The 10,220-nt window shown below is 51.8% G+C and overlaps 1 protein-coding gene across 5 annotated transcripts in view; it reads left to right on the top strand.

Moving 5' to 3' along the window:
* Positions 1-10,220, top strand: part of CNTFR (ciliary neurotrophic factor receptor) — a 198,194-nt gene that overhangs the window by 163,943 nt on the left and 24,031 nt on the right. For 4 of the 5 annotated variants that reach the window (XM_017746643.1, XM_017746646.1, XM_017746644.1 and 1 more), the window contains one exon: positions 6,171-6,341. The exons of the other annotated variant lie outside the window; for it this stretch is intronic. In XM_017746643.1, coding sequence (XP_017602132.1) covers positions 6,171-6,341 — 171 coding nt within the window. The remainder of the gene's footprint in view (positions 1-6,170; positions 6,342-10,220) is intronic. 5 annotated transcript variants of the gene reach the window in all.

Raw genomic sequence — 10,220 nt, 5'->3', positions numbered from 1 at the left:
CAGGGCTGCTGGTGAAATGAGAAACAAATCTCACAATAACTCTGCGGGGCCAGCAACGCATTCATTCTGTGTACAGACTTTGAAGGTATTAAGTGCTAAGGATTTTGGTTTGACATCTGAATCCAGCTGCATTGTTGTGAGAAGCCCTTGCAGGTTATTGCTCCAGACCAAACTTCCATAAATAATCTATTGCCTTGGGTGTAGTGCTTCGGAAGGGGTGGTGAATGTTTGTTTTGCTGATTCAAGCATTCCCCTCCTCTTCTTCCTTTTCCTCTTCCTTGGAAAATGGATCCTATTAACCACTGCAGATGACACAGCACATGCCAACATATTTGCAACCCATTTGGCTCACAGTGACGGCCGCTTTCGAGCTGCAATTTCTTCAAGGGTCCAAGTGAAGCATCAGCATGGGGTGAAACAAAGTGCATCTGCCCAGTGGGTCCTGGCCCAGTTCTTGCTTTTCCACCCCATATTAGTGCAGAAAGGAGGATGGACAGCCAGTGAGATGTATGTGTGAGTTATGACCTCAAAAGTCATTTGAGTTTCACTGTGCTGGGCCATGGTTGAGCTGCTCTGCCATAAAGCCATGGTTGCTGCTGTGGGATCTGCTCTCCAGAAATGCAAACAACTTTCTGGGCATGGGGCAGGTACTGATGCAATGCTTCTAGCAACTCCCTGAGGCAGACAAACCCCAAATCTTCCCGTGCTGGATCCTGGCCGGGTTCAGCCTCATGTCACCGCTGGAAAGGACCGAAACTTTGGCAGCATCACAGCATTTCCCCACTTATTCCAGGCCTGTTGCCTTCCTTCCTGTACTGCTGGTGACTTACACACCATGGGACAGACCTAAATGCATTGGCATTAACCCAGTCAGAGCTGTTTTTTCTGCTCCAGTAGAGGATGGCAAGCTATCAGGTAAACCCAGACTGCTCTGCCCTGTCTGGTTTTGCCAGTACATCCTTGCAGCTCTCATCTGCAGCCAAGCCCTGGCTCTCAGACCTGTCCCAGCTGCTCACCTCATCTCAGAAGGATTCTGAGCCATCTGTGTGCATCGAGAGGAGAGTCCCTGTTGCAGGAGGCATTTGCAGTGTGCTCCTGGTCCATGATAGGGAAATGGGGCTCACTCACAGACACTACAGCACTCTTATGCTGCTGGCGAGGTCCAGACCACAGGGCTTGCTCTTCACCTGTAATTTTCTGTGCAACGCTTCAGAGAGCACAGCAAAATCCTTCAGTGACTCTAATAACATTTCTCTCCAAAGCTCTAGGGTATTTCTCCCCCCATCCCTGTGAAGTCACGCTTCAGGTCTGCTGAAATCCTAGCAAATGCCTCCTAAAATCCCCTGGAGCCCCTGCAACAGTTTATGGAGAGTCCAGGACTGTTTGACCTTGGAGAGGGTGAGAAAGGGAGGGGAAGAAAGAGCAGTCCTAGGCTTCCCTGCCAAGCTACTTGATCCATTGCTGAGCCTCTTGCAGAGACCACAACACAGCCGGAAATCAGTCCCAGACCATCAGTGGGGTATCTGGGCACAGTGCCTTCCTCTCCCCTCTGCCCCAGGTCTCCCGAGCATCTCCTGCTGTGCTGGGCAGTGCCACTGCATGAACAGTCTGGTGTGTTTTCCCCAAAGAAGCAGCAGGGCCCCAACTACCTGTGCATGGTGCCCATCCCAGCATCCTGGCTCCCTCATCCTGCCCAGAAAAGGTTTGTGAACATCTGGGTGACAGCTCCGTCCTTGCCGTGGTGCTTGGAGTGTGCAAGAGGGTTGCCCACACTGGGAGAGCTCAGTGTTGGGCATTCCCACCATTCCTCAGGAAATAATTAAAACACTGATAACAATATTTTCATATGACAATAAGTGCTTGTTATTTCTTCTTTGTTGTAAGCAAGTCAGAGAATGCCTGACAGGCTGCTGTCCTCCATGAGGAGGGAGAGGCTGTGCTGAGCATCCAGGTTATCGCTGTCAGGGCAGACGTGGCAACAAGGCTGCTCTTGCCGCTGATCCGGTGCCGATGCTCTCAGGGAAGGTGTGTTTGCTTCTGGGGTTTCATTGTTAAAAGACCATCGATAAATTACAGGGAGTCCAGAGGAAAATTGATTAAAGAATTAAAAGATACCGTATGACCTAAAGGGGAGATTAAGGGAATTTAGTGAGGTGCTTGCTGCGGTGCGGAGCTGCGGGGAGCAGAGAGGGAACAAAATGGAAACAACCTTGCGAAGGTGGTGATTAGAGCAGGTGGAAACAGGCGCTGTGAGTAACTGAATTGGTTTGTGCCTCACGTTTTGTTTTGCAAATGCTAGGCTCTCACACACGGTGAGAGCTTGAGCTGCTGGAGATGCCCTGGCTGCACATGCCACAAACATCCCCTGGGGTTTGCCCTCTGCTGCTTGGGGGGATTTAAGCATCAAGCCAGGATTTGAGGAAGATGAGCATCATTTTCATAAAGCAAAGGGCCTTTTCTTAGCTCCATTTCTTTACGGATGGGTGGGATAATGGGACCTCCCTTGAAGCCAGCTGAGTAAGGATGCAGCTATTACTTCCAAATGCAGTGTTAGTCTGGAGTTGTGTGACTTACATCATCCCAAGGACCCCATTGCCTTAAGAAAAGAATGAGGCCAGGGTCTGATTCAGACCTGAGGATAAAAAACCAGACATTAGTAAAGAGAGCAGTGGTACTGAGCAGTGCTGTTAGCTGAGCTGAGCAGTGCTGTTAGCTGAGCTGGTATGGCAGCCCAATGCCTCCAGAAATGTAACACTCCTCTGGTTTTCATCTGCTTGAAGGACACATTTTGGGTGAGCTGCAGAGACTGATGCTCTTCCTGCCTCCACCCCAAAGTACCAACAGCACAGGAGAGGGTTTCGGCTTGAGCTAGGACACCCCTACTCAGTATTTTCTGACTGGTATTTTCTCAAAGCCAGAGACTGAGTAGCTAAGGACTGGTGTGGAGACCTCATTTCCTATGATCAGTTAGGCATCTTCCCAAATGTCTGTCACTAATGGGCTATCATCATCCCTGAGCAGCCAGAATAGCACCACAAACCGCAGCCACCCCCTGTGGTGTCCATCTCAGCTCCATCCCCACTATGGCCCAGTGCTGTGATTTTTCCAGGGTGTATTATGCAGAAGCACATGTGGGATGGGCCAGGTGGCTTCTATGGATATACCAAAGGAGGCTGGCTGCTGCTGGGAGGACTCACACATGTTTGGGGTGGGAACAGCATGGGGGGAAGCTCCTTTTGTGTCAGTTCTCTACACCCAACTCCAGCATTTCCTTTGGCTCCAGCCCAGCTGTTTTTGCAAGGTGTCTGCAGTTGGTTTCCCAGCAGGACTGTGACAATGACATGGAGCTGGGCAAAGCCACCAGCATTACAGGGGACAGGGCTCTCACATACTCACAGCATGGCCCCTGGGGCTGAGGGACAGGCACAGGGTGCAGATCAGCCCCAGGAGCAGAGTAGCATCTCACCAGGAGATCAAGTGGGGCAGAAGGGCAGCCCCAAGGATGTGAGTTGCTGACCGGGGGATGCTGAGCCTGCATGAGCAAACCCAAATGCAACCAGGATGGCTAAACACAGGATGAGCAAATGGCTCCTCTGCCTGTGCACTGTGTGGTACAGATGCCCACTATTAAGCCCCCTGTCCTGACTGAATCTGAGGTAAAGCATCAGTACAGGCTCAAGGACACCATGAGGTCTGCCTTGTGAGGGGGTAGAAGAACAGACTGCAACATACTCCCCAGCAGAACATGTGGGTGAAAGGAGAGGGTGGTTTTCAATAAATGCTGAAGGGAAGGAACTTTTCATGCAAAAGCCAGTGCTAGTGCGAGAAGAAAGTGGGTAGGGGATATGTCTGCTTACTAACCACTCCCATCAGCTCCTCCCGCCCAGACAGGAGAAGCCCAGAAATATCCTTCTCTCCTGCAGAGAGTCAGAAATCTCTTACTTCTTCCTCTCCATTCCCCGTGGGGAGAGAGGCCTCTCTGTCAGCAGGTACCTCCCTCACTGGGGAAGAGGAGAGCAGAGAAGGGGATGTATCCAGACTGCATGTCAAGGCGGATGAAGAGAGAAGGAGGCATTTTTGGAGAGCCACTGCCTGTTAGAGGCAGCCCACTCTCCCCCGCTGGTTGATTGGTGGTAATATTCGTGGCTAGCTCGTTGCTCAGTGCATGACAAAGTGCTTATAGCTTCCCTCCAGAGGCTCCTCCTGGATAAATATACAACTTCTAGGAGTTCTGGTGGGACAGCTTTGCCAAGGATACATGGCTGTTGATGGTCCCAGTTGTGTTTGATCACACCTGGTATTTTCCCTGTCTTCTCCATCTGCAGAGAAGATGGATTGCTTTCTTGCAGCCATTAAATAAGGAGATGGAGGGGGCAGGGGCATTGCATGGTGTAGGTTGTGCAGGGAATTTCTGCCTGCAGCTGGGAAAAGAGGGAGAAGGAAGTTCTGAGTTCTCTTCTCCACACAGTGCAAGGCAGGGCACCCTTGGGGTCCTCAATACCTGAAGAACCCTTGAGAGCACCCTACATTCCTCCTGCACAACCAAAACAAGGAAGCCACAGCCCTCCCTCTCAGCAGACAGGGATGTTTCCTCTCTATGGCTTTTCCAGCTGAGCTCCTGGAGGAGATTGTCAGGAGTCTGCAGGCTGCTCTGGTCAAGCCTTTTTTCAAGGAGAACCAGCTACTTCTCTGTAGAGACCAGGGCTGTGATGTGCTCCCAAGTGCACCGACCACAAGCTCCTCGGGGTGTGGAGCAGTTACTGGGGAACCCGTGTGTTATAAAGAACATTTCCCTCCTGGATTGCCTTGACACAGTGCATCCAGCCCCATGTCGAGGAGAATAGTCCCCTGGAAGGAGAAATTATTTTGGCAGGGACTGGAAAATCCCACATAATTCATGCCCTTCATCCTTCCCTGCCATTTTACAAGAGACAGGCCCAGCTTTTGGGTGGGAGCTGCAGGGGCATGAAGCTCTCCTCTCCAAATCCCAGCTGTGGAAAGCCCTGTGAATGTGCAAAAACTGAGAGCACATCAGCCCCCTGCTCCCCTTTCCCTGCCGTCTGCCCATGGCAGACTGGCATTCTGGGATGCTCCAGCCCTGAGCTGTGGGCAGGGATATGCTCTCCTTCCCCAGACCCTCCTAAGGCCCCGTTTGCCGGCACTTTTCCCTCGGTTGCTGCACACTCCCTTACCCCAGACCGCTCTCCAGGTCTCCAGGAGCTGGACGGGGGCCCGGCACAGTCAATCCCAGACCAGCCGGTAACGAGGTTTGGTCATTACTGCCCGGGGCTATGTGCGAACCAGTGACCTGGCTCTGAAATGGTTTATGTTACATGCAAATCCCCTCGCAGAGGTGTTGGGGGAGGAAAGTCGGCCTCGCCGTGAACTCCCTGGGCTGAAGAGGAAACCCCAGCGCTGCAGAGAACTTCCCATGCCCGGCGCGCTGCCGTGCTGCCGCATCCCGCCTTGCCGGGGTACCCATCCCAGGGGTACCACACCGAGCACCGCGGCCCCGGCCCCGCTCCAGGACTGGCGGTGCTACTGTTATACACAAAACAATAATCAGCTGCCGTAACGAGGATGCAGAGTAGCTGAGCTGGCTTCCCTGCTGTTGTGCCGGCTCCAAGTGGAAACAGCTGCATTTGGTTTGGTTAAATGTTTTATTTACTCACAATTATCCCAGATAACAGGTTTTTCATTCGTTTGTTCAATATTTAATATTGTTTCAGAGCAAAGCTGCTCTTTGGTTTCTGGTGGAGGACCGGAGGGTCAGAAGGGACTTTCTGCTGTGGTGTGGGGTGAAGTGAAGGGTGGTGTCGTCCAGCATCCCTGCTGCGCATCATTCCCTAAGGCACCCAGCCTAGAATGCTGCCCCACGGGAATAAAGTCACCTCCAGGAGCACAGCTGGGCTTGGGGTGCTGATGTGCTCAGCAGGATGGGCATTTCCCTGGGACAGCAATGCTGCCAAACACCAGCGCTGCTGGAGGGAATGGGAACAAGAAGGTCTGTGCATTTCAGGATGCCAGATGGCTTCTCCTGCCTAAATAACCTTGCTGTAGCATCCTGCACCTTGGGGAGCACCTCCAGCAAAGGCTGCCAATCCAGACAGCCAGCCCACCTCAGGCCAGGGTTGCCAGAGCCCCTCTGCTCTTGCTCTTTCCTCTCACAGATCAAGGCCGCGAGGTTTGCTTCATAATTTTCTGGAGGCTGAAGAATGATCAGGTTTCAGGAGCAGTTCTGCTATGCTGGAAAAAAGCACTGCCTCATGCAGTGCAAGATGGAGCAAACTCCAGGGAGCCTGTGATCACACTGGGAGCTTGCCCTGCCACTTTGGCCAAAGGTGGGATGCTGGGCTTTCTCTTCTTCTCTTCTCTTCTCTTCTCTTCTCTTCTCTTCTCCTCTCTTCTCTTCTCTTCTCTTCTCTTCTCTTCTCTTCTCTTCTCTTGGAGTAATGCCTTGCCCAAAAATTTACAGCATTGCCTCTTGCCATGCTCACTGAATTTTCTGCAAGGGAAATGAGAAAATCCATAGCTTGGTTTATGAGCCCCAATCAGTGTAAAACAGGGCCTTTTAGAAATTTATCTGTTGCTGAGTCCACCTTTTTCTCCAGCACCTTCTTGGGGAATAAATTCTTTCTCTTTGAGGCTGGGGAGATGGCTCTTAGGTGGCAGCAGGGTCAGGGGACTTTGGTTACAGCTGCAGGTGTCCCTGGCCCATTTTGGGAGCTACCAGGGAGGTGCTGCAGTGTTGGGTATGAGGGCTGGGCTAGGTGCTGGCTGGATGTGGGCAACTCTGGTGTTCAGCTGGTATACTCATGCTCCAGAGGGATATATCTTCAGTGTCTAATTTCAAGGAAAAGGAATGTTCTCCTGAAAATGTCCACTTGATAAGCTTAGGGTGGCTTAGACTGAAAGGGAGAGACATAAAACCTGTCTCCACCACTTGCCCAGGTCACCCAGGAGGTCAGTGAGGAGCAAACCCACAACACCCTGTGCCCCTGCACCCCTGAGTTCTCTTAATTCTCTCTCAAATGAATTTTGCTGAATTAATTAAAGAACAAACAAATAAACCAACAGCAAAACAAAACAAAAAAACCCCAGCAAATCAAACAAACAACTTCCTTTGTCCTTCTTGAAGAAGTGGTGGTTATGAGCATGATGTTCCCAGAACACAGGGAGCATCACCTGCCTATGTACCCCCACACTGCTGTCCTCTGCACCCCTTCTCATCCTCACACTTATCCAAGAACAGATGGTCAAGGGGAATCAGAGCAAATTCAAATCTTCACCTCCCTGCCTTTCTCCAGCAGCAAAACACAGTTGTACCCAAACATTTGGGTCTATGGAAGGGACCATCCCCAGCCACAGCCACACTGCACTCCAGCACAGGTGGCACATGGCAGACGGATGCTCCCCTGATCCACCTGGCAGCAGAAATATGATTTATTCATCATTGCTTTCTTTGTTGTTTCCTCCCAGCCTCTCATACACAAACAGGCTTTTAGAAAAGCGGCGTTGGATAAATAATACATCGTGCTGGCAGCCAGCATATGCATAACAAAAGCATCTGTGTAGAAGCGTGTGTGGACGTGCGGGGTCTGCTGCTCTTGTGCCCACATGCTCAGTGCTGGCATCTTCTGCCCAGGTGGATTCCTGTTGTGCTGTCCCAGCCTCTGCAGCTTTGCTTTTGGTCACTTGGGTGTTTTTTTAAAGTATTGGTACATACCCACCACCTGTGGTGTGAAAAAAATCATCGGGTGATGATCTGGTCCTGCCGCATGCACTGGGGGGCAAACAGCAGGAGTTTGGCTGCACAGCAGCATTGTTTGTGGGGTTGTCCCCCCCATATGGGGCAGCAGGGCAGTCCTGCCCATGTGCAGGCAGGCTGTGTCACAGCTGTACCTCTAGCACAAGCACATGCTGCTGTCATGGACCCTGGAGTCTTTGCTGGCCCAAGACTGAGATGATGAGTTATGCAGGTGACCCCAAAAGCACACTACGGGCTCATTATCCCCCATCAGCCCAATGCCTGAATGTGCCCCGAGTGCACCAGAAAAAATACCTCCTACAGAAGTGTTTGAGAGGCCTCTTAAAACTTTTATTGGCGCTATTTTTTGTATCCCTCCACCTGTGGAGCAAGGCATCTTTAGTACGTTCAGCCCTCAGCAGGAGAGGAAAATTATAACTGATCCATTTCAGAAACCTCTAAAAGTGACCTAAAATAACTTTTCTATATATAAAAGTGTCATGATTTTAATGTCCATTATCTCATGACCTAGCAGAGCTAGGAAAAGCTCTTGTAGATCATTTTTAGTGGTTTCCAGAATGGATTGGTCACACTTTTCCCCTGCACAGTGGGACTGAGGGTACAAGGATGACTGGGCTTTAGAGATGAGGAGGGGAACAAAAATCTGTGTCTGTGCTGGTGTATCCAGAGCTGTTTCATCCTCAAGGACTGCTTGTGGTGCTGTCCCCAGCTGAGCAGAAGTGCTGGAGCTGGCCAAGTGACAGCTGTTTCCAACAAGATGGAGAGACAGAGTTAAATGAGTGCAAAGCATGGTGGGAAAGCCAACTCCTTCCCTGCCACTGGTCTTTTCAGGGGTCTGCAGAGATTATGACCCTGGCACCAGCTTTCACTGCTATGGCAGCCCCAGATTTTGCTGGAGCATCTCATGGCTTGTGAGCCATGGGCCCAGATGGGATGTGCTCAGCTCTGAGCTCAGCTCTGAGCTCAGCTCTGAGCTTTTCTTCACCTCACCCAGAGCTTTTCCAGCGAGGCTGGTTGCAACCCAAGCCTCTGGGAATCTGCCAGAGCCAGGCATTAAACATGCTGGGTTTTCAGAGAGGACATCAGCAGAGCACATGGGAGAAGTGGCTCCCTGCCATGCGAGAGGTTAATAGACAGATTAGAGAGGGCAGGCACTGTTTGTGGCAAAAGGAAAGAGCTCTGCCTTTACAGAGTTCAGCAGCTCCATGAAGCGACAGGGATGTAAATATTTGCCAGAATTAGGGAGGCTGTGTGCAGGAGCCCAGGGAGAACTGCCCAAGTAGCTCAACATGTCGTTTGGGCTGGTTTTGATGTGGGGCGGGTGCTGAGAGCTGGATGTCATCTGAGGGAGGATGGAGAAGGTTGGAGCAGGACACCCCACACCCAGAAGCACTGCCCAAAACCTCAGGGCAGAAAAAGCCTTTAATGCTGCTCCCTGATGGCTTTGTTTTCCTCCACTGCCTTTCTTGCTCTCTCTGTCGGCCTGATGGGCTGGCCCACCTCCAAAGACAGCATTACAGAGCGCCGGATCGATTGGAGCCTGCAATTTTATTTGCTGTCTTTAAGAGCCTTTGATGGGCAGCATGAGCTGTGCCAGCGAGTGCCTTTCCTGGGAGAGAAGGGGAGAGGATCGAGGTTGCAGGCTACCATCTTCCATAGGGAGATGAGGACCCTGCCACCAGCTTGGAGAAGACACCATGGTCGGGTGGGCAAAGAGAGGCCTCCTGATGCAGCAAGGCAGCTGAGAAGGGGTTTGTCTCCCTCTCCTTTGGTGCCTGGAAGTGGTGGCCATGATCACCCATGTGCTGCCATGGTCACAGCCCCACATGGCACACTGCACTGGCCCCACATTCTGCCATAGGGTGAACTTTCTGCCCATCAAGGTGGAAAGTGGGGGAGCTGCCTGACAACTCCTTCCCAGGACGCTTGTGGCTCTGGCACTGACAGCTCTCTGAAGGGATGGAGGTTGCAGGAGTGTTGCTGTGGGACAGCTTGTGTTTGCCTGGAAATAGAGGGCAGAGGCTGGGGTGAGACAGGCTTCATACAGCAGCATCCCTTCGGAGGATCATTTTGTCCCCCTTCCCCAGTCTCTCCTTCCACCTCTGGCTTGCTGAAAGAGGGTGAGAGGTGGAGCGTGCTGGACACAAAGGGTTGGGGTTGCAGTTGGGGTCCAGCCTTGAAGCAGAGGACCGGATTTTCACGGCATTCAATGCTGTGGAAATGGGGCATCTTCAAAGGCTGCTGCAGAGTGCGGATGGAAGCGGGAGACAGCATGGGCAGCCCGCCCTCCTTCTCCCAGCAAAACGAACCTGGAGGAGTGAGCCCGCCCCAGCCTCCTCAGAGGAGGAATTAGCAGACATCACAAAGAGCCAGATCCGGCGCGATACTGGAGACAATGGAGATAAATTATCCTCAGATGGACTAATCGTGGCGCATGGCAGTGCAGCTTCTG

The sequence above is a fragment of the Corvus brachyrhynchos genome, unplaced genomic scaffold, assembly GCF_000691975.1.
Source record: "Corvus brachyrhynchos isolate BGI_N302 unplaced genomic scaffold, ASM69197v1 scaffold139, whole genome shotgun sequence".
Taxonomy (NCBI): Eukaryota; Metazoa; Chordata; class Aves; order Passeriformes; family Corvidae; genus Corvus; species Corvus brachyrhynchos.
The sequence above is the reverse complement of the archived record's forward strand: the minus strand, read 5'-3'. Positions and strand labels throughout refer to the sequence as shown.